Source organism: Lacerta agilis, chromosome 8 (genome assembly GCF_009819535.1).
Source record: "Lacerta agilis isolate rLacAgi1 chromosome 8, rLacAgi1.pri, whole genome shotgun sequence".
In the NCBI taxonomy this organism is placed as follows: domain Eukaryota; kingdom Metazoa; phylum Chordata; class Lepidosauria; order Squamata; family Lacertidae; genus Lacerta; species Lacerta agilis.
In genome coordinates, this window is record NC_046319.1 from 18,938,354 (window position 1) to 18,965,134 (window position 26,781).

The window sequence follows — 26,781 nt, forward strand, 5'->3', positions numbered from 1 at the left end:
AGCCCAGTGATGGAAGCATTCAGCTGTATTGAGGCAGCTCTGGGTTTTTGAAATTTTGTTCCCCCTAACAATTTTGTGCCAAGGGCAACCCCCCCATGCTATGCCACTGCCCTGTGAGAGGCAGGTTAAGCTGAGAGATGGTGCCTGGACCCAAGGTCATGCAGCAAGCATCCTGGCTGAGTGGGGATTTGAACCCCAACCTGCCAGGTCTCAGTCTTGTACTCTAGCCACTACACCACACCGACTCTTGTCCCAGTTTCTCGCTATCCCTCCTTAAAGCGTGACATCCCAGAACTAGACACAGTCCTCTAGAAGAGATTAAACCAGCGTGGAATGAAGCAGAACCATTATGTCCCATTGCTTGGCAACAACGGCTCTTTTAACGCGGCTGAAAATCACATTAGCAGTTACAAACATGGGTTCTTGCAGAAACTTGGAAAGTAACCTAATTACGATCATTTGCTTCAGCTGCAGAAATCAGGGGGCTTCTGTTTTCCAAATTAAAGGCCTGTCAATTGCAGCAACCCCAGGCCACAGTAAGCTGGAGACTCTGCTTGCAAAATACCTGGGAAGACTTGATTGCAACCAGACGCCCTCCAATTTGTCTGTCAGAGCGCAGAAGTGGCTCTGTACAACAAAAGTGCCGGCAAAGTGGGAATGAGGGTATCATATCCATCTTCTGATGGATGAAAAGGGAGGCACGTTTGCTAAGGAGAAACGGCTGTCAGCAGTTACATTTGACACCAATTGTTCGGAACAGAAGAAGCAATTAAAAGGGAGGCAATGATATGGCGGAATCGCTGACATTTTTGGGGGGGGGGGATATGATGGGTCTCATTACACAAGTCAATCACATTTCCTTCCCCAAAACTTCAACAGTAAAACTCTTTCACTGAATGTCTGCCACTTGAAGCGTGTGGGCGTGGTGGAATGGAAGTCAGAACATGTGCCTGGGAAGAAAGTTTTCCCCCCTCCCTCTTTTTGATGACAATCGGGAGAAACAATTATACACCGGTGGGACCCCCCCCTCCTCGCCATGAGGTCTTTGCACAAATGTTGCTTGGCTTTGGAAGGAGAATTTGGTACAACCAGCCAGGGAACCTGGTGCAACTGGGGTGGTGTGGGGAGGTGGTGAAGTGATGCTCAAGTTACATAGCTCATTCCTACACAGAGGCAATTCCTACCAGGCTGAGTATGACTTACGCCTACAGACAGTGCAAGACAGTTGCATGATATGCAAAAGGGATGAGGGTTGTGACCCCTGCATTGCAGGAAGTCGGGCTAGAGGACCCTTTAGGTCTCTTCCAACTCTACAACCCTGTGATTCTATAAGGGGACCTTTCTCAATAGGAAGGCCACATTCCCACCTGGACAACCTTCCAGGTGCCACATGCAAGTAGCAGATGAGGACAGGGCAAAGGTGGTCAGAGCAACAAATATTAACTTCATATTTCACATAGTTTACGAACACACTTCTTCCATTTGGGCAAGCAAGAGTCATTACCAGAATTCAACGACACATCCGAGCCAGGCAAGGAGGATATGAAGCAGAACCACTGAGGGGGGTGGTCTGGGGAGAGTTCCAGAGGCCATATAGAGAAGCCACAGGCCACATTTTGACCTCTGGACCTGAGGTTCTCTATCGCTGATACATGCTAACATGAAAGCTACCTTGTACTAGGACAGGGCCTCTTGAAATCCTTCACTCTATGTGCAGGCAGAGAAATTGGAGAGAACATTTCACTGAGATTCTCCATTTTGCTAAATGCCCACCTTCCTGCTACCCACAAGGTAGTATGGGGCCACTTTTTCTATGAGGGGATCTTCCAAGAACCGGGACCAGCAAAAATCCTTGGCTGAGGAAAGCAAGGGTGATAAATAATGATGTCAACTGATCCTATTGCTCAAAAGTAAGCCCCATTGAGTTAGATCAGTCTTTGTTGTTCAGTCGTTCAGTTGTGTCTGACTCTTCGTGACCCCATGGACCAGAGCATGCCAGACACGCCTATCTTTCACTTCCTCCTGCAGTTTGGCCAAACTCATGCTAGTCGCTTCAAGAACACTGTCCAACCATCTCATCCTCTGTCGTCCCCTTCTCCTTGTGCCCTCCATCTTTCTAGATCAGTCATACTCCCTAAATAAATATGTATAGGAATAGCAGCTGTAAATTGTTCTTAAAAATACAGTGTTCACTAGTTGGCTGAAAAAACTTACCTTCTTCCTGCCTTTCAAATATTCGTTGATTTAAAAATAAATTAAAAAATCACAACTTGGTCAGCATGATTTTGTTATATGGAGGGCATTCAAGAAACAGGATGCTGGAGAATAAGAGGCACCTCCATATATATTCTCTGGTCTTTACAAGCAAAAGAGAGAGAAAAGAAAGAAGAAAGTATGTGCTTGTGGAGGTTTGCTAAACTAAATCACTGAATAATAGGGAAGGGTAGATCCATTCATTTGTCTGTCTGTGCCTGCTTTGAATATGCTCATTCCTAAGTCCATTTCTGCACTACTCTTCAATTAAAAAAAATGCACCAAAAATTGCATTAATTTTCAACACGCTGTTTCATAAAATGCACACTTTTGCATGTCTCGTCTCTAAAATATGCGCTCTGGTACATTTTTGGGGAGCTATAGTATCACAACATTGGGCAATGTGTGAAAACTGATGAGTAACTACATTCTAGTAAATATGTTACTTCGAGAAATGCTAATTGAGATGGCTGATTTAAAAATGCAGGTCACGAGAAAGCCTCCTGTGACCCAAACTGAATAAATTATTGTACTCTGCATCCAGATGCCTCCCGTTTAAGTCTTATTTTAAGTCTCTTAAGCTCAGCGTTGTTTTGGTTGATCATCAGGCCATACTCTGCAATCTTCCAGGATTCTTCATAACGCCTTGCCGCAAAGGAGGACTGAGCAGTTTGCAGGAATGCTTTGAACAGTGCATCCCTATCATGATTGGCAGCAATGATGGTCAGAGCCAAAGACTGTCCCAGCTGAAGAGCTTGGATGTACTGCTTGACTGCCAGTTCCTCCTCTGAGGTAGACAAGAACAGATGTCCCTGCAAGCAGTAGTCTTCAATCTGAGTCTTCAGGCTGTTCTTCCCGTGGTTGGAGATCACCTTGTCTATGTCCGTCAAAGCCTTATTGTAGTCCTTCAGGTGGGCTAGGCAAGCAGCACGTTGGCGGAGATATCGTGGATTGCCATTACTTGCCAAGACGGCCAGTGAGTAGTAGCCAACAGCCTTTGGGTAGAATTGCTCCTTCACCAGTGCATTTCCTTCTTTGGAAGCAACCTAGAGACAGGAAGAATATTGGTTACCCCCAGTCCTAAATTAGGTTCTTCTTTCAGAAGTAAGTCTGACTAAAGAGCTGTAGCTCAGTGGTGGAGTATTTGCTTTGCATGCCGCAAGTCCCAAGAAGTTGGTTATGGAGGGTTTGGGTATGTTTAGCCTGGAGACGGTGATATGAGAACCATCTTCAAATATCTGAAGGGCTGTCACATGGAGGATGGAGCAAGTTCCCTGCTGCTCCAGAGGGTGGGACCCAAACCCATGGATTCAAATGACAAGGAAGGAGACTGTGACTAACCATTAGGAAGAACTTTCTTACAGTAGGAGCTGTTCGATAGTGGAATGGACTCACTTGGAAGATGGTGGACTTTTCTTCAATGGAAGTTTGTAACCAGAGTTTGGATGGCCATCTGTCAGGGATTCTTTAGCTGGGATTCCTGCATTAGACTAGATCAGGCATGTCCAACAGGTAGATCGTGACCTACTGGTAGATCACTGCACATCTGTAGTAGATCACTGGTAGATCACTGACACCCCCCAAAGAAGCTCAACAACTTCAGCTCCCCTAAAAAAAGATCAACAACTTTTACCTGAACCCCCAAAAGAGGGGTAGATCACTGCCAGTTTTAAACTCTGTGAGTAGATCGCAGTCTCTCGGGAGTTGGCCACCCCTGGACTAGATGAACTTGGACATACATTCCCATTCTATAATTCTATGATTCTATAATTTTTAACTCTTGAATTTCTGGATAACACTGTCTGTTTTGTATGGATCAATCCCTGGCATTTTCAAGTGGGACTGGGAATACCCCCTATCTGAAACCTTGGAGAGGCACTGCCATTTGGGGTTGACAATACTGAGCCAGATGAACCTAAGATAGCATCCTATATTCCTGTGAATTCACCACGACTTTACTTCCCAAGCACCACATGCTTAGGATCCAGTAACTCATGATGCTTTCATTTAAAGAAAAATAAATAAATAAATGAGGACCATATGCTTTTAAAGTTGCTTGCATGACACCACTGTTGCTCTCATATAGTATGCTCTATATCATCTGCTAAAGGGAACACAGAACTCAGCCTGATGTGACAATCTGAAACCAATCTGGATTTTCCACGCCAAACACTTGTGAGTTATGCAAGAAGAGGTTTAAGTAACTGTAACGACATTTCTGCCAGGGGTGGTGGGTGGGAAGGTTAGCATGTATCAGTGCTGATTAAAGCAGGAATTTGGTTGTTTATTCTCATTCTCACCAGTTTTGGGTGTCCGTTTGGGAATCCTGGGGCTGATGAATTAAGCTCTCTGTGAAGTGGGCGAAGCTAAAATAATAAGCGCCTACTGGATCTGGCCAAAGGCGCATCTGATCTAACATCTCACAGTGCAAACTAGAAGCTCCGAGTAATACTCTGAGGAAACGTAGGAAGGATCACATTGTAGCTGATCAATCACAACATGCAAAGGATACAGAAAATCCAGTTGCACCATACTAAGATCCCAACCGCACTATACATTTAAAAGCAGTATCATACCGCTTTAACACTCAACACATATTAAGAGTTGCTAGAAGACCCCTATTCTTTGCATGGCTACAATTCCCAGAGTGGTTTGAAAGACAATCCCTCTTATCAGGGAGCTTTGGGAATTGTAGCTCTTGGGGGGGGGTAGAGAGTCTCCTAACAACTCTCATCATCCTTAAGACTCATTGTAGTGCCATAGAAACACAAGATGTTGTCTTCTATCATGTGAGAACATTGGTCCATCTAACTCTATAATGTCTAGACCAGTGTTTCCCAAACATGGGTCTCCAGTTATTTTGGGACTACAATTCCCATCATCCCTGACCACTGGTCCTGCTAGCTAGGGATGATGTGAGTTGTAGTCCAGATACAGCTGGAGACTCAAGCTTGGGAAACACTGGTCTAGACCAACTGGCAGAGGCTCTCCAGTTTCAGATGGACTTTTTCAGCTCTATTTGTAGATGCTGGGAGCTGAACACACAGACCTTCTGCATGCAAGTCAGATGCTCTACCACTTAGTGTTGGACATCTCTAGGATTCCAGATGGAACTGGAAGGTGGACAGGAAGAGGAGGATTCAACAGAGGTGGAGGCGAAAGAGAAATAAAAATGGAACAAGGTGGATTTGAAAATTCTAACTTGGAATGTAAATGGACTGAATAATAAGACTAAAATGAAAAAAAAATTGAACATGCTAAATTTGGATGTGATATGCCTCCAAGAAACACACATTGTGAAGAAACATAGAATAATTTTGATAAATCAAAGTCTGGGAAAGGACTTTGCAACCTCGGATTTAAAAAAAGAAGGGCGTTGTAATGTATATAAAGCCAGAGTTGGACCCCCCCAAAAAACTATTTAAAGATGAACAAGGAAGAATATTGATAACTCATATAGCATCACATGGAGAAAAAATATCTCAAATATTTTATTATGGGGGCCAGAGCCCCCACAGCCCCTAGGAGTTGGCTCTTTCCTTCCATTTCAATTTATGAAGGACAATCAGAAGATCTTCATTAGGACACAGTGGCTCTAATGGATTTCTCATTACTGCTCCTTTAGTGCTCAGAGATGAAAACAGCGCTTTCACCACACTGCTGCAGAGCAAATGTTTAAGTAATAAACAATGCCATTGGCAAGTGGTGCAGAGGGCTGCTTTATCAGGGCAAATAGGGCATTGCCCCACCATCCTGAATCTTCCCTCAGTTGGTCCTTTTTACTTACAAACCAGTCTAGAGAATGGCATTGCCCATCCTCTTCCTTCTCTGTCTCAGTAGAACTCAGCAGGGAGGAGGATGGGGATGCAACAAGAATGGTTTGGCTCCGCCTCTAGCTTAAGACCATTAACTCCAATGGGTCTACTCTGAAGGTATCCATCCTGAAGTAAATAACGGACCCATTGAAATTAATGGACATGACTTAGATTAGATCTATTAATTTCAGTGGGTCTCCTCTGAGTAAAAAAAAAAAGGGGGGGGGGCTTAGTTGACAATCCTTGTTTAGTACAACTTTATTCTACTCTTTACCAAAAGGAGCTCATCCATGCCTTGTGTTCTTGAAGGAGTGTGGCATTGTGGTTAAAGTGGCATATCACCAGCTATATTAATAGAATCATAGAACTGTAGAGTTGGAGAGGACCCTGAAGATCATCTAGTCCAACCGCCTGCGGTGCACGAATCGCAGCTAAGGAGTCCCTTACAGGTGGCCATCCAACATCTGTTTAAAAAAACCCTCCAATGAAGGAGTCCACCATCTTCAGAGGGATTCTATTCCACTGTCAAACAGCTCTTACCATCAGAAAGTTCTTCCTAATATTTAGACGCAATCTCCTTTCTTGTCCTTTGAATCCACTGGTTCAGGTCCTGCCCTCCGGAGCAGGAAAAAACAAGCTTGCTCCATCTTCCATTTGGCAGCCCTTCAGTATTTGAAGACAGCTATTATCTCACCTCTCAGTCTTCTCTTTTCCAGACTAAACATAACCACCTGCCTCATTCTTTTCATTCCACACTGGAACAGCAACTCTGAATTTTGAAAAGAGCTATCGCTGAAGACTTTGACCAAGGCCAGGGAAATGCTTCATGTTTAAACCAGCTGCCAGTAAGTTCCTTTATCACACCTCACATCTTGCAGCTGGCAACGCGAGCTGGAAAGAAAATTGCTTCTGTTAAAATTACTGCTAATGCACACGGCAGCCTAATTTAGCTCCCAAAATATCAGGGCAACTGGAGGGATGCCAAAATAACTTGTATAGTTATACTAATTTTTTGGTTGGTTGCTTATTGATGACTGTAGGGGATCAAGGCACGGGGCTCTGGGGTTGAAGGTCTCACACGTTTTTCCTTGGGGCGACGGCTGGGACTGGGAAACAGACCTACTGTTCAAATTTAACATAAAGTCCCAGACCAGGGGTGGAGAACTGCAGACCTGAAAACTGAAGGCGGCCCTCCAGTCCTCTCTATCTGCTCCCCAGGGCACACCTCCTCACTCGGTACGCTTCACCCCTTCCCCAATAGTTTTTGCCTGGCTGGAATGTGTCTTTGAGCCTGGCTCATGCCTCCTGGCATGACCTGAGAGTCACTGAGAGAGACAGTGCTTAGAACAGGACTCTGTGACCTGGGAGAATCAGGGTTGGCGCCACCACTAGACAAAACAGGGCAGCTGTTGGTGGACAGAGGTGTGCAGGGCTTGCCAGTAAAATGGACTTCTGCACAGGTGTCAGGGCTGGAGTCAGATGCAGGTCACCACGAAAGAGGCAGAGTGCCATGTCAGTGAAGTTAACACTTCCCAGTAGGTCTTGCCCCTATGGAACTGTTTCCAGAGCTGAAGGTCCCTGTCTTCCACCCTTTCTAAGGCTCCTCCTCTCCCAGCTGTTTCTCAAGCAGTCTCAAATGGCATCTGCCCACCTCTGGCCTCTGTTCTGCTCTCCTCATTATTCTGTGTGTTCTTGCAGACTAGGGTAGAGGGGAGCTTGTCACAGCAGGAGAGGGACTCTTCAGCTGTCTCTTGACCCCCCCCTCCTCTGCTGCAGCCTCAAAGTCTGAACTGCTCCCTGTCACAGTTTCCTCCTGCTCACTAACCCCAGCCTCTCCTCCCAATCTTTTCCTTTTGACCTTTCCTCAGTGTCCTTCCACCAATCTCCAAACTTCGAGCCTTCCTCCTCCAGAGTTTCCCTTGGGTTTCCGGCTGGTGCCTGCCACCACTCCACTTCGTCCAGCCAATCCCCGACATCAGGCAAGAAAATGACTTGGGACGTCCCTGAATTTACTATCTGGGACTCTCCCAAAGCCATACATGTCTCTGAGCCACTTGCCTCACCAACCCTGCTTTGAATCCTCCTTGAGTGTTCTTGCCCAACTGGAATGTGTCCTTGAATTCTGAGAATGCTTCCTGCCTGCCTTGGAGGAGGACAGAGAAGGGTGGGTGGGTGTGTTTAGAAACTTGCCTACTGTCCCAAAAGTAAAAACAAACAAACCAAATCATTCCTTGCTCCTCCCATGTTTTTCTCTGCCCCACCCCCACCAGCATGTGGCCCCCAAGAAGGGAACATTGCCCTGAGTGTAACTGATGCTGAAGCTCCTGATGTATCTCAACATGGAAGGAATGAATGGGACAACTGCATATTCCTGCATTGCAGGGGGTTGGACTAGAACGGGGGTCAGCAAGCTGCGGCTCCGGAGCCGCATGCAGCTCTTTTACACAGCTGCCGCGGCTCCGGGGCGGATACGCCCGCCCACTTCTCCAGCTGGCAGCGACCGCCCTCCAGCTGGCCGGCGGCCCGCCCTCCGGAGGCTGAGGGCGCTGCTCAGGGGCGTACCCAGGATCACCTGGCCTTGAACAGCGGGGCAGTGGGGCTCGGAGGCGGTGGGGACGCAGTAGAGGTGGCGCAGCTCAGCCGAGGGCTCTGGTGGGGAGCGCGCCTGAGGCGCGCACGCTCCGTGGAAGAGATGGAGCTGGGCGAGCGGGAGGGGGAACTTTGAAGACCCCGCCTCCGCCTCCGAAGCAGGCGCCCATGGGAGAGGCCGCCCCCGAGCCTGCCTGGCGGGACCAACCCTGCCCAGCTCCAGGATTCTTCCTAGCGTGGGAGGCGGCCTTGGGGCGGACAGGGGAGCTCCAGGGTCGGCGGGTATGTGGGACCCCACGGCATCCAGAGGCAGCTGGGAGGCGGGACGGGATGGGGGCAGGAAGGGGGCCTTCAGACGCGTCCCCGCACGGGCACTGGAGGCCAGGACTCCTCGGCTGGGTAGTGGGACCGCGGGGAAGGGCTGGCCGCGGTTCCTCTCGGAAGGCTGCTTGCTGCTGCGTCGAGGTGACGACGAGGTAGGCAGCTGTGGGCTGGGCCAGGGGCGGTGGGTGGCGGGCGAGGGGGGAAGCCCTCTTTTTAAAAATGGTCGAGGAAGTGGCGCCTGTTTCCCTGCCGCTGCCTCCTTCGCTCCTGGTTCCGCTCGCAGCCTCAGACCGCGCTCTTGCGGGCGCGCGTCTCTCTCCGCCCCGGAGCAAGGCCGGGACGTTTTGCAGTTTTTCCTCTGTCCTGAGTGTGTGTTAGGGGAGCCTTGACAAAGCACCTGTTGGCGTGGAAGAGAGGAGTCCTAACTTGGATCTGTGTTCATGTGCAAAATCTATCGCCATTGTCATTAAGGGGGCAGGGAACTCCCCTAAAAAGGTTTGAACACTACGAACTACTACAGCCACCTGTATGCAAGTCAGCACAAACATCACAGGCTTCTCTGGTGCAATTCTGTGCTTTATTTAGCAAGAGAGGAGGTTGGAAGAGGTGAACATAGCCTCTGGTCTGGAATATTAAGGGTAAAAGACACTAAGATTATTGTAAAAGCCAGCAGTCTTCAATAAGACATGGGACAAACATTTAACACAAGTGTGCAGTTGAGGACTCATTTTTTTTTAAAAAAAACAACAAATCAAATATTTGTATGCTGTTGCAACCCACCTTGGATCAGGCTGTGACCTGGTAGTGGTCCCCAGGGTGGAAAAATGAATGATTTTTTTAAAGGATTTTTTTTTATTTAAATCGGATTTTTTTAAATTTAAATCGGATTTTTTTAAATTTAAATCGGATTTTTTTAAATTTAAATCGGATTTTTTTAAATTTAAATCGGATTTTTTAAAATAAAATGCAGTGTTATATTTGTTTTAAATGTCGCAATGGTTTTGCGGCTCCCAGGTTTTTTCCCCCCTTCGGAAACGGGTCCAAGTGGCTCTTTTGGTCTTAAAGGTTGCAGACCCCTGGACTAGAAGATCCTCAGGGTCCCTTCCATCTCTACAATTCTATGATTCTATGAATATTTACAAGTCCACTTATGCATGTCAATTTGGAAGTGTCCCTCATCTGTGCGCACCCCCCATGCATTTGTTTATTTGGAATAGGCAAAAAATGGAATAGGCTAGGGTTGCTCCCTAACACCTTGGGAGGGTGGAGGCTTGCATATCTAGTTTGCTACAAATGCAAACCTCTTAGGGAAAAGGCAGCTAAATGCATGTAGCTAAGAAACATTTTGCTTCTAAGTAAGGAGTCACTTTGCCCCCCTGGAGTAATGTTCTTGGTTGTCCTTTTAACTCCCACATTAAGTCGGTGATTGGCAATTACTTCTTAAAATCTCCCAGCTTCTTTCTCCCAGAAGAGATATGCCCCCTCCGACTGCCTGCCTGATTTAGAGTAGAGAGGCTCTTTGCCTCAGGGATTGATAAATTAATACTTGCTTACTTAACACCCTCCTGCTGGCTTGCGAGGGGTGCATACAAAACAGTCCTCTCCAGGCCCTTTATTTATGAAGCATATCAGCACACAACACAGGGTGGTGGTTGGTTTTTTTTTTTTTTTAGGGAGGGGTTGTTTTGTGTTTGCTCAGGCTAGCCTGATTCACAGAATGCACAAACAGCTTGTTTGTTTTTGAAAAAAGGATGGGTGTCACTTGCAATTGGAGAGAACAGGGTAAGGGGAACAAAGCCAGCATCCTGGGTAACCTGAACAGGTATCATCTGGGAGAACCAGGATGCGGGACCTCTCTTTCACCTCCAAACTGATATTGGTGCAATCCTGAGCAGAGGGAGAAAAAATGAACGCAGATGAGGTCCTAACTCCCTTCTACCCCACCCAGCATGGTGAATACAGAACGTAGGAACAGTCCAAAAATATGGTGATGAGGAACCTGTGGCCACTCTATACATTGTTAGGAGTTTTCCATTCACCTCAGCTGCACTGGGCAATGGTCAAGGACAGGGTTTCCCAAACTTGGGTCTCCATCTGTTTTTGGACTACAATGCCCATCATCCCTGACCACTGATTCTGCTAGCTAGGGATGATGGGAGTTGTAGTCCAAAACAGCTGGGAAGCCATGGCCAAGGATGATGGGATCTGCAGTCTAGCACTATATTGAGGTCCACAGGTTCACCAGCTTGCATTGTAGAAGAGATTGTGAACTCCCATCAACCCTACTGAGGAACACAGAATGTAGGAACAGAGTCAGACATGATAGGAATTGGAGTCTAGCAACACCTGGAGATAAGGAACTTGTGGTCCTCCATGCATGATAGGAACTCCAAGTCCCATCAGCCCCAGCCGGCTTGGATGATGGGAGCTGCAGCCCAACAGCACCTGGAAGGCCACAGGCTCTCCATCCCAGATCTATCTGCTCAACTGCTCTCTTGTTTCTCCAGCAGATCTCCCAATGTGATAGTGTTCAACTAGATGAGTTGGTATGTTCACTGGTGGAGAAGCGGGGATAACTTCAGCTGAAAAACAGACATCATTTGCATCAAGCAGGTAGCTTTACCTGAGCAAGGCTTTGCCGTTGCTTGGTGTCCAGGAAGCTCATCAGGTATCCTATGTCTTTGTAGTCATTTGTGGCCAAACTGGCCAAAATATGGGCTGCGACATTCATGTGGCTCTTCTTGGCCTGGAGCATTCCAAAGCGAGCATTGATGGAATCGCTGGGTGCAGAGTGACCAAACTCACCCTGGAGGTGCGCCAGAGCCTCATTGTCTCTCCCTGCCAATGGATATCAATAAACTGGTTACCGGGATAGGCTAATATAGTTCTTGCTTCTCTCAGTTTCTCATTTTTCCTTCTTAAATTTCCACATCAGTTTGAACTTAAAAGGAAGAAGATGACGTTTTCACGAAAATTCATCAGAATCTTAGCATGACTTTCTCCTAACATGGACATTTTTGTACAACCGAAGCAGAATAGAGTGGTGTTATTACTTTCCTCGATCTGGTCACTATGCTTCTGCTGATGCAGTAAATGGCAGTTGCCTGCCCAATGGATCTCTGAAGGGCTCCATGGGAATATTGGCATCAGCCTACCTTACAAAACTGTTGTAAAGGTGACTGATATGAGACATGCACATGCAACATACTCTGAACATAGTAAATTGAAATGTGCACCCACATTTCAAGCTGTGGTTTTAATATTCCGTACACTGACACAAGGGATTTTTCCATTAGAAAACCAGTTCATAACTGCTGTTGATAAAATAAGGAAGCTTTTGGAACCCCCCTTCATGATCAGAACAACAAGAAGAAGCAAAATGGGAAAGTTATTTTGTCAGTCTCTCCCTGCCCATCAGGGAAGCTCACCTGGAGCTTATTTTGATGGCGTTCCATGTGGCGCTTGTCCTGGATCTTAGGCAAGTAAGTCAATTGAAAAATCACATTTGTGTGTGTGTGTTTTGTTAAAACATTTGGGGTGTCCTGGTTTTTACTTTTTGAAATATGGGAACCCTAGATCTGAAGCTCAACATCAAAAAAAACTAAGATCATGGCCACTGGTCCCATCACCTCCTGGTAAATAGAAATGGAGGCAGTGAGAGATTTTACTTTCTTGGGCTCCATGATCACTGCAGATGGTGACAGCAGTCACGAAATTAGAAGACGCCTGCTTCTTGGGAGAAAAGCAATGACAAACCTAGACAGCATCTTAAAAAGCAAAGACATCACCTTGCCGACAAAGGTCCGTATAGTTAAAGCTATGGTTTTCCCAGCAGTAATGTACGGAAGTAAGAGCTGGACCATAAAGAAGGCTGATCGCTAAAGAATTGATGCTTTTGAATTATGGTGCTGAAGGAGACTCTTGAGAGTCCCATGGACTGCAAGAAGATCAAACCTATCCATTCTTAAAGAAATCGGCCCTGAGTGCTCACTAGAAGGACAGATCCTGAAGTTGAGGCTCCAGTACTTTGGCCACCTCATGAGAAGAGAAGACTCCCTAGAAAAGACCCTGATGTTGGGAAAGATGGAGGGCACAAGGAGAAGGGGACAACAGAGGATGAGATGGTTGGAGAGTGTTCTCGAAGCTACTAACATGAGTTTGGCCAAACTGTGAGAGGCAGTGAAGGATAGGTGTGCCTGGCGTGCTCTGGTCCATGGGGTCATGAAGAGTCGGACACGACTGAACGACTCTGAACAACAACAAACCCTAGATCATCATCATCATCATTCTGCTTAATGTCAGAATAGACTTCTAAGCTATTTACAAAGTATAAAACAAGCTACAGATACATTACAATCGAAACACCCACAATTAAATGCACAATAATGACACAGCTGTTCAAACAGGAGACAGGTGAAGAGATCAAGGGAACACCTGGGTAAACACCTGCATTGTCGAAAAGCCGGTGGAATGCCAATGCTGATGGGGCCTCTTCCATGTTTCAGCAGGGAGTGCATTCTGCAACACTGGGGCTTCTGCCCTATCATGAGCTGATAATCATCACACCTTGGCAAGACTAACCAGGTTCCATTTGTTGCTAAGAAACAGTGGGTGACAGTAATGCCAAATAATGAGATGGTACTCCAAGATATTTGAAAGTCTCTACCATCCGCGGCTAAAAGGTCCACATAAAGGATGTGACTCTCTGTGTCCTTGCTCTTATTTTCACAAGCAATGCCGCAGCTACAGTGAGGTCCTTCAGTGTATCTCCAACGGGTGGCTCTTTGGTAGCAATGAACTCTGACAGCCTAGCCCTGCAGTGGTCATACAGCCATTGATGGATCAACACCTGGGCCTCCTCCTTTAATGAAAGAATTTCTGGAACTGCTACGGCTGGGTTGGCTCTTAGGGCTGAGGTTAGATCGTGCACAGCCTCTATGTGGATAAAACAAGAGTAGTCTTTTAAAAGCCTGATAATTGTTTGCACAGCTCTGATTGGTTTACATTGTCTGTTGTCATTATTATCAGTTGTCTCCCATCCACAGGCTTGTGGTCATCCCTGGGCACCTGGGCCAGGACAATGGGGAGGCTGCCTCTTCTTCTTCTTCTTCCTCCTCCTCCTTGCAGTGATCCTCTCACACCACGGCCCGGCTTCCCCTCTCCCCCCTCTCCTCACTTGCTTCCTCCAGCACCATGGGCTTCCCCACTACCTCCTGCTAGAGCAGCCAGAGTGAGGAGGAAGAAGGGATGGCTTGGCAGCCTGCAGGTAGGCCTCACAGCAGCCTTTGCCTGTGGGGAGGAACAATAGCACAGTCGTGTCAGCATTGGTTGTGTGTATGAGGGGGAAGGAGGAAGAGAAGAGTCATTGGTTCGGGAGTTGGTTCATGCCAGGGCTCAGCGCCATGAGTTGTTGTTTGGAGGAGATCTGGAAAAAGGTGCTGGAACTGTGCTCCAGCACACTCTGGTGGGGGGAAAAAGCCCTGGTTATCATTATCAACAACAGCATTATTTGCATTTATATCCCACCTTTTTCTCCAAGGAGCTCAAGGGCATACAACAACTCTGTGAGGCACGTCAGGCTGAGAGGCAGCAACTTGCTCAAAGTCACCCCTTGCCTTCCGTTCTAAGTCATTGTTGCGGCACCCCCTGCAGCACCCTCTTGGCTCAGCGCACAGTGCGCACAAACCAGCCACTCTCCCCTAGATTGGCTTCTGCCCCTACTCTGCCTGGCAAGATCTCTGCCCCTTACCAGGTGTTACAAGACACTCCTGTGTGCCCTTCACAATCAAAAAGAGGCTCTAAAAGAGTTTAATTAGGCGGAGCAAAAGTATTGTGAGCTAATTTCTATGCTTCCCCTGCCCGCCTGCCCTCCTCAAAGCCAAAATGACATTTAATTATCTGCATTTTATTATTAGTTTGGTAAACAAAGGGCTTTCTTTTCAATCCCGAGGTATTAAAGATTCGTGCAAGATGAATGCGACAGGGAACATTAAAGCCTCTTCACTGCCATGCGCCTGCTATCTTGGAAGGCAGATAAGCTAGCCGTCACAACCTTCCCCATTAAGGCGGGCCACTTGGGGGCTGCAGATACAGACACAGTTTGCATTTAATGGTGGGGAGGGGAAGGTTTTCAAAATGTTAATCCTGTTTAACCTTTATCAAAATATCCTTTTTTGTCCCCTTCCAGGCCTTTGCGGGATTTAGCAGAGAGAAAAAGGAAAGCCTTTATAGCTCAGTCAGATCTTCTCTCTGTTGCTGTCCCTTGGGCCTCTCATTCTTCCACTCCTCCTTCTTAGCATCATTATCCTGGCATGACCTGAGAGCCAGCGAGTGGTGCAGTGGTTAGAGCAGCCCTGCAAAACTCCCCCCCCCCAAAAAAAATATCAGCATTGGCATTGTCAATTGGGATAATTGGGCAACGGAGGTTGGGGTCCTGTTGGAGGGCAGAGATCTGTCGGGCCCGCCAGCCCAGCTGACTCCCAGACTCTGACTGAGAGCATTGTTTTGACCTTTGCCTCAGGCAGCAATGGCAGGGGTTGGACTTGATGACCCCTGGGGCCCCTTCCAACTCTACAGTTCTATGATCCTATGGTTCGTCTTGGACTGTCCTTGTATCCACTAGGCCAGGGTGGGGAAAACTCAGGCCCATGAACCAAATGCAACCCTTTTTGCCTCTCTGTTTTGCCCTTCGTAATTTCCCTAGGCCACACACCCCTCTGAGCCATGTCCCTCACTAGCCTTGTTCTGCACCCTCCTTGAATGTTTTTGACTGGCTGGACTATGTCCTTGAATGCTGATTTGCTCTCCTTGGTCCACCCACTTTCCCCTAACTTCAGGTGAAGATCATCTAATCCAACCCTCTGCAGGAATATGCAGAGGTCCAACTTGTAACCTTGCCATTATCAGCACCATGCTCTAACTGAGCTATGATTCTTCCTCTGGCTCAAAGTCTTGTTAAGTAAGTAAGTAAGTAAGTAAGTAAGTAAGTTGTTGTTGTTGTTGTTGTTGTTCAGTTGTGTCCAACTCTTTGTGACCCATGGACCAGAGCACGCCAGGCACGCCTATCTTTCACTGCCTCCTGCAGTTTGGCCAAACTCATGCTAGTTGCTTCGAGAACCACCGTCCAACCCTCCCATCCTCTGTCGTCCTCTTCTCCTTGTGCCCTCCATCTTTCCCAAAATCAGCGTCTTTTCTAGGGAGGATGGATAAGTTTGATCTTTTTGCAGTCCATGGGACTCTCAAGAGTCTCCTCCAGCACCATAATTCAGTAAGTAAGTAAGTAAGTAAGTAAGTAAGTAAGTAAATAGAAAAATAAAACCCAGTTCTTACCTTTTTCTGGTTCAGAGCTAGATGAACAAATCCTTTCCCACTCAGTGCCTGGGCATTTGTGGGGTCTTCTTTTAGGATGGCATTGAAATCAAATATGGCAGTTTTCTTCAGCCCAAGATGCCCATAACAGCGGGCCCTGCTAAGAAGCGAATCGACAGCATAACCTCCTGGAGCAAAACAGAAAGTGTGCATGAAAATGAAACATTATCAGTGAAACATTAGGGAAAATTGCTTGTGCAAATGTTACATCAGTCAAAATGCTGCATATTAGGAGAAATTTGCACTAAAACGCTTATGAATTTTCATGAGGATCATAGGGTTTTTTTTGGGGGGGGCAATTGCTGCTAAATATGTAGAACTGAATTTAAGATTGGGGAAACTAGTGGTTGGAGAAGTGAATTTGACAGATCCTTACATGCCTAATCTGAGATAGAAGCTTTTCCATCATCCTAATTAATTCTGATTAGTACTTGCTAGGATCTATCTAAGATTAGTATTTAATAGCTGGTTTCCCCCCCCCCCTGTTATTGTTATTAATTTTGCATTTTGGTCCCATCGTTCCTCCAAGCAGTTCAAGGTGGTGTGCATGGCTTCTCTCCCTTCTCCATTATATCTTCACAACAACCCAGTGAGGGAGATGAGGCTGAGAGAAGCAATGACTGGCCCAAGGTCACCCAGTGAGTTTCTTGGCTGAGAGGGGATTTGTAACCCTGGTTTCCTAGGTCCTAGTCCCAAGGCTTTAACTGCTGCATGGGCAGGATGATATTATTATTATTATTATTATTATTATTATTATTATTATTATTATCAATGGAGGTGCCCTGGCTCTGCTGAGCCCCAACTTAATCTCAAAGTGATGTAGCCCAGGCAAAGGTTTACCAGTTTGGTAGAAACTAGACCTAACACACCATTGATTCCTCCGCTGGGCTCTTGACTGCTTCTCAGTGATTGTCAACTGACTATCACACGACCAAGTCTGAAAAGACTTATTGCCTCAGCAATCCTCCCTGCGAGGTACAACAAGTATCTTCTGTGGTATGGTATAGCTGCAAGCAATTCGGGTAGACAGGGGTGCCTTTTATCTCCCTGAACAAAATGGAGCTTTATTCTTTTGCAGGAACTCATGCCATATGCCCAGGGCCCAGAAAACAACCAATTCTGAACTTGGCATCTGGAGAAATAACAGGCAGACTTTTCAAATATGCAAAGATGGCAGGGGAATTTTTCAGATATTTGGGGCCCATGTCATTTAGGGCTTTAAGCACTAACGTGAGTATATTGAACTGGGCCCAGAAAGAACCGACAATTGCGGTTGTTTTAAAATGGGGTGGTGGTGGTGGTGTTTACATTGACATTTGAATTCTACTCAATATTGATCCTGAGTAGATTCCAATGTATAGTTAGCAGAGCTTTACTGCTGCTGAAGGCAAATGAGCATAATAGTCACAAATCCAATGCATTCAGGATTGGCACTGTCCATAAAAAATCCAGTTGCAGCAGACTTAACTTTAAACTTATGATACTGTACTTATAACAAGACTAAACCTTAACACTATATATGGAACACCACACCAAAAGGAAAAGAGAGAGAAAGAGAGAGAGTGAAACCCAGGCTCCTTCTGGCCTCACTATTATAGTCAGCATAACCTTGACCAGGGCCATCTCATCATAGGGGCTGGGTGGCGTGGTGCACCAGGGCACCAGGCCCCCCAGGGGCGCCCCGCGAGCCCGCCGGCATACCAGGCGCCCCCTCCCCAACCTGCGCCCGCCCCATGGGCAGGTGGACGGGCGGGCGCTTGCACGCCGGCGGGCGAGCTGCAAGCCGGCTGCCCTCCGGAGCCCCAGCTGGAGCGCTGGGAAGGGCGCGCAAAGCCCCGCGCCGCTCCAGTGCCACGCCCCTCATCCCTCTCATCCCCCGCTCGCTGACCTCCCTCCCGCGCTGGCCACCCCTCGGGGGATGAGGGGCGTGGCGCTGGAGCGGCGCGGGGCTTTGCGCGCCCTTCCCAGCGCTCCAGCTGGGGCTCCAGAGGGCGCAGGCTTGCAGCGCCACGCCCCTCATCTCCCACTCGCCCACCCCCCCTCCCGAGGGGCGGCCAGCGCGGGAGGGAGGTGGGCGGAGAGGCGGCCCACCAGGGGCACCGAGGGATTGTTGCGCCAGGGCGGCTGATCCCTTTAAGACGGCCCTGACCTTGACAGAAAGAGATAACAGAACCAGTTTAAACCAGCTGAACTCAGCTTCTCTGAAGGAATAACCCAAACATCATGAACCTTCTGGTTGTTTCTTTCACACAGAGAAGCTTCCAGAACCCTCTTGAATTAATCAGAATAGAAAAGATTTCTACCCAATCAGATCAATGCTTTCTGTACTAAGAAATGAAAACTGACATATACGAGATCAGAATGCAATCCCAGCCAGTAATGTGGCTGCTGTGATCTGGAAACCATTGAAGTTCCCTTGCCGTCTTCAAGGGCAGCCCCACAAAGAGTGCATTGCAGTAGTCCAGTCACCATATATATATATTCAAGAGCGCAGGGAATAAAAAAAAACCTGTAGAAATAAAGGAGGAGGGACAGGTTTTGCACCTTAGTATATTGACCTGCGTGCCTGGTTTTGCACAGAAGTAGGCTACAGTGTGGTGTCTCACCTGCTGCGGTGATGGCAAAGGAGAGGTAGAGGATGGCTTCTTTGATGTAACCTCCCCCTTGCTTGTTCTTTAGGATTGTCATGGCCCTGGAGTGACAGTGGCTTTGCATCAATGCTCGATCTTCCTCTTTTAAAACCTTCACGACCGTCAGGAGGCAGGAGGTCTCCCCAGTTTGGGTCATTTTCTTGAGCAGCTTCAGTAAAGGAAACAGAGAAACGAGGAGCCGAGAGGAGACGGGACTTAACCCTCCGGGGAAAGTCCGGTTCTTTGTGAGGAAAAAGGGGTGTTTGCAGGGCGCCGCAACCCCCTAAAAGCCCCAAAAGGAATGTTTTGGGGACAGGGATCCCAACTGTGCTGAGGAGGTCTCTCCGCCACCGAGAAAACTCCCGTTTGGGAGGAAAGAAGGTTGGCGAGATTGAGGCGCCGGCACGGGACGCCATTTTCTGCTCACAGGAACGCAGCCTCAGGTCTCCACGGCTCTACGACCGATTCTCAAAAAAGAAGAACCCGAATTTGATCTAAAGGTTGGTGCTAAATTTAAATTTGGAATCTAATTCGGAAGGCAGCGGGGTCTAAAAAGGAGGTCAGCCCCGACTGTGGTTATTTGTATATATACGGAGGAGCGCAAAGCCGAGACTGAAAGTAATTGATTTTGCCTATTAACGCACTACTAAAAACTGAAACTAATTGACTGAAGGAATGAACTAGGATATTAAAGACTTTGAAGGTTTATTATTTTAGTTTGTTTTGTTAGTTTTTGATGAACTACGGGAACCAGCTGCGATCGGGGGCTCTCCGGTAAAACTTACTTTCGCTTTTGAACGAACTGCGCAACGACAGTAAAGAGCGCTAAAAACTTATTAAAACTGTTCAAAAGTAAGAAATAAAGTTCCCAGTACAGCAGCAATTGATTTGGGAGTTGGACTGGCCGATTACCCTGACCTTTAAGCATCTCCCTGATCTGCGTGAGTGCAAGAAAGGATTTACCCCCATCCGAGGACAGCGATCGCCATTTTCTGCTTCCCCTGACGCCTCACCCCCCCCTCCTTTGGCTGGAGCGGTTTGGATTAGGCCGAGAGGCTGAAGAGTACGAGGTTTCTTTTTCCCTGTTTTTTCCTGTTTTTTCCCCTTTTCTTTGTTCCTCCTTTTTCCCCTTTTTTTCTCTCTCGTACCCTCTTTGAGAAGGACTTTGGTTGTCTGTTTTTTTTTAACCCTTTTTTACTCTTTTGGATTAGCCAGACAAGTGGCAGAAGCTGTTTGAACACCCCCTTTTTTTTCTTTTTTTTTGTTTGTGGATCCTCTGTTTATTTTTTCTTATTTTTATTTCTTTCGGAGTGACATCTTCTTTTTTTTTTCTTCTCTTTTTTGGCGTGTGGATTAATCTCTCTTTGTCGTTGGAAATTGTTTTAAATTGGTTTACAACCTAAGTTGGATTAGCCAATCAAGTGGCAAAGACTGAGACTGAGCCAACTAAAACTGAAAGACAGATTTGAAGTATAATAATTGGACTGGACTGAGCAATTTATAAAGTGAACTTTAAATATTTTATGGTAATGTAATAATACTATAATAACTGGTGAATTTTTTTAATGAATGAAATTAAGTGAATTTTGATTAAGATATAATAATTTGGAAAGAATTAATAAACTAAATAAGAGAAAATAGAAGAGAAGAGATCAGATGGAGAAGAAAAAAGAGGGAACACCAGCAGATAGAAGAGGATCAGCAGACAGAAGACAAGAGGACTCCAAAGAAATAATAAAGATGCTATCAGAATTGAAAAAAGACATTAAAGAAATAAAGGAAAGTGAAAAGACTATGGAAGGGAAACTGGACCAGATGGAACAAAAGTGGGACCAAACAGCCAAAGAACTGAAAACTCAAGTGCAAGAGATTGACAAAAGAACTAAAAAGAATGAGGAAGGACTTAAGCGAGTACAAAAAGAGGTCAGAGAACTAAAGAAAGAAGAAGGGAAAATAAACAGCGACATTTCGGATATTAATAAAGCACAAGAGGACATGAAAGATTTGATTGCTATGCAAGAACTCAAACAGAGAGAGACTAATTTGAGGCTAAGAGCGGTACCTGAGACACAAGGAGAAGATATTGGAGTTAAAATCATCACGGAACTGGCACAATGGCTTGGAATTCAAAAGGAAGAATTGGCGGTGAATGTGGTGAATGTCTTCAGAATTAAAAGTAAAAACAAAAACGGGAAAAAAGGGAAGAAATTCCCTGGAGATTGTTTGATAATTTTCAAAGACAAATCAACAAGAGATATGATTTTGATGAAAAATAGAGAGAAAAAATTGTATATTGACAATAGGATGATAATAGTATTTAAAGACATTCCAATTCATCTGTTGAAGAAGAGGACACCATACCAGCCATTGACACGGACGCTACTCAAAAAGAAAATAGACTTTAAGTGGGAATTCCCAGAGGGAGTTTCCTTCTACTACAAAGAGAAGAAGCACAAATTGAAAGGAATCTTGGATCTTACAAAGTTTCTCAGGAGATACAAAGAGTTGGACAAAGATGAGAAGGAGGTGAGGAGGGAGGAGGAGGAGGAGGGACGGGAGGAAATAGTAGAAGGAGCATGTGCCGCCCCAGTCCAGGGAGGGGGGGGAGAGGAAGAAGAAGAAGAAGAAGATAATATTAATAAGGAAGAAGAAGAAGGAGAAGTAGAAGAAGAAGAAGAATAGTAAATAGTAAACAACAGTAAAGAAACAAAAGAAACCCAAGATGGCGCTACGTGTGCTGTCTTGGAATGTAAACGGAATTAACCAAAAAAAGAAACGCAGTAGAATTGAACATATTTTGCAAAAGAAAAATCTGGATATAATCTGCCTGCAAGAAACACATGTTGCCAGGAAGCACAGAAGAATTTTGATTAAAAAGAAGTTGGGTAATGAATTTATTTCATCAGATAAGACAAAGAAAAGAGGAGTAGTGCTATACGTAAAACAAAATCTCGAGTCGAAACAGCTGTTCAAAGATGAAGAAGGAAGAGTAATTGCAGTACAAGTCACGACACAGGGCGAAAAAATTATTTTTGTCGGAATCTACGCACCAAATGGTAACAAATCAGAATTTTATAAAGGTTTGGAAGAAATGCTACATGAGTACTTGGATCAGAAGATTATAATTTTGGGAGATATGAACGGTGTGATCTCATTGGAGACGGACAGAAGAAGGAAGAAGATGGAATCAAAGGAAGGGAAGTTACCTAAGACGTTCTTCTCATTGGTGGAAAATTGCAATTTAACTGATATTTGGAGACTAAGACACCCATTGGAACGACAATATACACATTTCTCAGAACCAAATCAATCAAATGCAAGAATTGATTATATCATGATATCCAGTGAAATAGTACCGAGAGTTGAAAAAATTGAGATTCAACCTAGAACATTCTCAGATCATAATTCAATATTCTGCGAAACTAAGAAGAAAGAAGAAAAATCATTTAGATGGAGATTGAATGAAACCTTGCTAGACGGTGAAGAATTAGAGGAAAAAGCAAAGAAGAAATTAAAAGATTATTTTGAATTGAATTGGAAAAAAGAAACAAAGGATAGCGTCGTATGGGACGCATCAAAAGCGGTGATGAGGGGTTTCTTCATTCAACAAAATAGTATTAAAAAGAAGAATAGAGAAAAGAAAAAAGAAGAAATACTAAAACAAATTATGGAAAATGAGAAAAAATTGGCAGTAAAACCAAATGATACAAAAGCAAACCAAAATATTAAGATATTACAAAACCAATTCTCGATGATTGTAAATCAGGAAGTGGAATGGAAAATAAAATGGATGAAACAGAGATCTTTCGAACATGCAAATAAACCAGGAAAGTGGCTAGCTTGGCAAATTAAGAAGAGAAAAGAACAAAATACAATAAATAAAATACAAATTGAGGAAAAAGAAGTTGAAAGTCCATCAGAGATAAGAAAGGGTTTCGCAAAATATTATAGACAACTATATAAAAAATCTGGAAATCAAGATATTAATAAAATTGTGAAATATCTGAAAGGAAAAGAGGTGCGGAAGATAACGACAGAAATGAAGAACCGACTAAATCAAAAAATTGAAAAAGAGGAGATTACCAAAGCAATTAAAAATTTGAAAAGTGGGAAGGCTCCAGGACCGGATGGATTTACGGCAAGATATTATAAAAAATTTAGAGACATTCTACTTGAACCCTTCAAGGAAGTGATGAACAATATTTTAGAGAAAGCGGAAATACCAGACACTTGGAAGGAGGCGTACATAACATTGATACCAAAACCTGATTCAGATTTGCTCCAAATCAAGAATTATAGGCCAATTTCGCTATTGAATAATGATTATAAGATTTTTGCTAGTATATTAGCAAACAGAATGAAAAATATACTGAAAGATATAATTCATGAAGACCAGGCGGGCTTCCTACCAGGCAGACAGTTAAAAGACAACGTAAGAAATATAATTAATATTATTGAATATCTGACTGTCAGGAATGAGAAGCAAGCCGCTATGATTTTTGTTGATGCGGAAAAGGCCTTTGATAATATTTCGTGGGAGTTTATGGTAAAGAATTTTGAAGCAATGGATATGGGAGAAAAATTTATAAGAAGTATCAAGGCAATATATTCACAGCAAAGAGCAAAAATAATTGTAAATAATACGCTAACTGAAAGTATAGAAATTGAGAAGGGAACAAGACAAGGATGTCCACTTTCACCGCTATTATTCATCTCGGTCCTGGAAGTCCTTTTGAAGACGATAAGGCAATCAGAAAGAATAAAAGGAATTACAATTGGAAAGACTCGACATAAAGTGAAAGCCTATGCCGACGACTTGGTACTGACAGTTGAAGAACCTTTAGAAAGCGCGAACGCAGTATTAGAGGAGATGGAAGAATTTGGTCAATTTGCAGGATTTAAACTTAATAGGAAAAAGACTAAAATTTTGGTTAAGAATATGAAAAATGGAGAAGCACAGGAACTGCAACAAAAAATACAAATTGAAGTGGTAAAGAAAGTTAAATATTTGGGAATATGGATAACACCAAAGAGTATTAATCTGTATCAAGACAACTATGAATTAACATGGAACAAAATTAAGAGAGACCTGGAAGTGTGGGAAAGGATGAAACTTTCTTTATTGGGAAGAATCTCAGCGGTAAAAATGAGCGTGCTACCGAGAATGTTATTCTTGTTTCAAACAATACCAATAATAAAAGGGACAGCTGTTTTCAGAGAATGGCAAAAGAAAATTTCAAGATTTATCTGGCAGGGGAAAAAACCCCGTATAAGATTTAAATTATTGACAGATAGTAAGGAAAGAGGAGGTTTTTCCTTACCGGATTTGAAGCTATACTATGAAGCAGCTTGTCTTTGTTGGATAAAGGAATGGATAAATTTGAAGAAACCAGATCTTTTAGACCTGGAAGGACATGATAACAGATTCGGATGGCACGCATACCTTTGGCAAGAAAAGATAAAGGTACACAGAAGTTTTGGAAACCACATCTTCCGGAAGTCACTCTATGAAGTATGGGACAGATTCAAAAACCTGCTGGAAAGGAAAACACCATGGTGGTTATCCCCAATTGAAATAATCAGTTTGAAAAAGACAAATATGAGTCAGAAATGGATAACTTATGAGACACTGCTCAAAAAAGAAGGTAATAAATGGAAATTAAAACCATATGAGGAAGTGAAAGAACATGTTAATAATTGGTTGCAGTACCATCAAATTAATGAAATGTTTAAAACCGATATGAAAAAGACGGGATTTAGCGAGACAAAATCAAAGTTCGAAGTCGAAGTACTTAATAATGACTTTAAAGTACTTGCTAAGATGTACAAAATGCTGTTGGAATGGAACTTAAAAGACGAAGAAGTGAAATCGGTGATGATTCATTGGGCAAAAGATATTGGACACAACATTATGCTAGAAGACTGGGAAAAACTCTGGAGGGAAGGAATGAAATTTACGGCATGTACGTCAATAAAAGAAAATTTATTGAAAATGATGTATAGATGGCATATTACCCCAGTTAAACTAGCTAAGATGTATAAGTCAGACAATAAGTGTTGGAAATGTAAACAAAATGTCGGTACCTTTTTTCACATGTGGTGGGAATGTAAAAAGGTGAGAGTGTATTGGGATATGATATATCATGAGTTAAGAAGAATGTTGAGATATAATTTTGTTAAGAAACCTGAAGCATTTTTGTTAGGTATGGTAGGTACAGACATTGAAAAAAAGGATATTAGACTTTTCCAATACGCAACGGCGGCAGCTAGAATTCTTCTAGCACAAAAATGGAAACAAGAAGAATTACCGACGAAAGAGGAATGGACAGTGAAATTGACTGAATATGCAGAAATGGACAAACTAACGGGAAGAATCCGAGAGCAGCGGGACCAGAAATTCATCAAAGACTGGTTAAAGTTTACGAACTATTTGAAAGACAATTTACATTTGAATACGTTAATAGGATTTCAAGAAGTTTTGTAGTGAATGTGTAGAATTATTATTGTAAGTAGGATAGTAAAGTAAAGGGAATTTTTTTTTTTGAAAATGTAAGCAATGGTTGATTAAAGAAGTATAATATTAAGTTAAAAATTAGAAAACCACTGGAAGGGATTGACGGAAGTCACGGCTTGGTAGCCAAATGGAAAATATATGAAAATGTTTGTCAAGGATTCATTGTAGTATTTTAGTGTAAAAATAATAAAAATTATATATATATAAAAAAAGGAAACAGAGAAAAGAGGAACCAGCACCAAGATTTAGGTTCAGCTCTCCACATTTGCATGTCAGTTTGCAATTAAAAAAACAAAAAACAAAGCATTGAAATTTGCCAGCGTTTTAGTGCAAATTTCTCCTGACATACAACTTTTGCAAGCAATTTCCCCCAACATCACATATTTAGATGCACTACATTTTATTATTCACACTTTCCCCTAATATACATATTTTTGGATTGGAGAAAGGCGTTGCAAAATGTGGAGAAGTGCAAATTCCGAAGGATAGCTGTGTTTCATTTCAGGTATTGTTTTGGAAAGAGCAAATCGGGTGCATGCAGGTAGTTTCTGGGAAGCGGGGTAGAGTAAGATTTCCAGCAGCCGGGGGCAGAGATTTCATTGCCCTATCTCACTCCTTTCCCTTTCCCAATATGCCTGGTAGGAGCAGATCCAATCAAGCAAGTTCCTTACAGATTACAGGATCTCTCTCCCCCCCCCCCCCAGAGTTGTGATGTGTTAAAATAGCACAGGATTAAGATGTTTTTGTTAGCTCTCCAAAGCCTAGACAGCCATGTCCTTGCATGTAAGCCGGGGCTATGTGTCTTGGAGCATCTCTACAAAAAGCAGCTAAAATAGGTTCCTATGCAGATGCTGTGAGTTTCTGCGAGTCCTAAGCAAAGATAAGAGTGCCCTCTGCTGTCAAGTTATAGGTTGTTCTGAATTAGCTTTCCAAATGTCGACAATATTAATTCATGGCCAAAGGGCGTCCGTTTGATTTTTAATTTCTTTTAAAAATAAAAATGCTTACCATGCCTACAAGCACTTTGTGGATGACCCCTGCAAAAATTCCTGCCCTGCCAATGGTTCACCGCACATCTGGATTTCAGAATGGGGATTTAAGTCACAGCAGGGATGGGGAGTTGGAATTCATAGTATCTGTAGGGGTACCACACTGGCTACTTCTAGTCTGCTCTGACTGGCAGCCCCTGTCCAAGGTCTCAGGATGAAGACTTTCCCCCTGCCTGCTACTTTACCCTTTTAAGCAGAAAAGTCAGGGACTGAAGAGGGACCCACTGAATGCAATGCAG

The 26,781-nt window shown here is 44.4% G+C and overlaps 1 protein-coding gene across 1 annotated transcript in view; it reads right to left on the reverse strand.

The window, feature by feature from the left end:
- Positions 1 to 2,597: 2,597 nt before the first annotated feature.
- Positions 2,598 to 26,781, reverse strand: part of TTC34 (tetratricopeptide repeat domain 34) — a 28,599-nt gene continuing 4,415 nt past the window's right edge. Inside the window, 6 exon segments of the mRNA XM_033156403.1 lie at positions 2,598 to 3,299; positions 11,605 to 11,819; positions 13,648 to 13,704; positions 13,707 to 13,917; positions 16,311 to 16,477; positions 18,956 to 19,148. Of these exon segments, the coding sequence (XP_033012294.1) occupies positions 2,778 to 3,299; positions 11,605 to 11,819; positions 13,648 to 13,704; positions 13,707 to 13,917; positions 16,311 to 16,477; positions 18,956 to 19,148 (1,365 nt within the window). The 3' untranslated portion in view covers positions 2,598 to 2,777.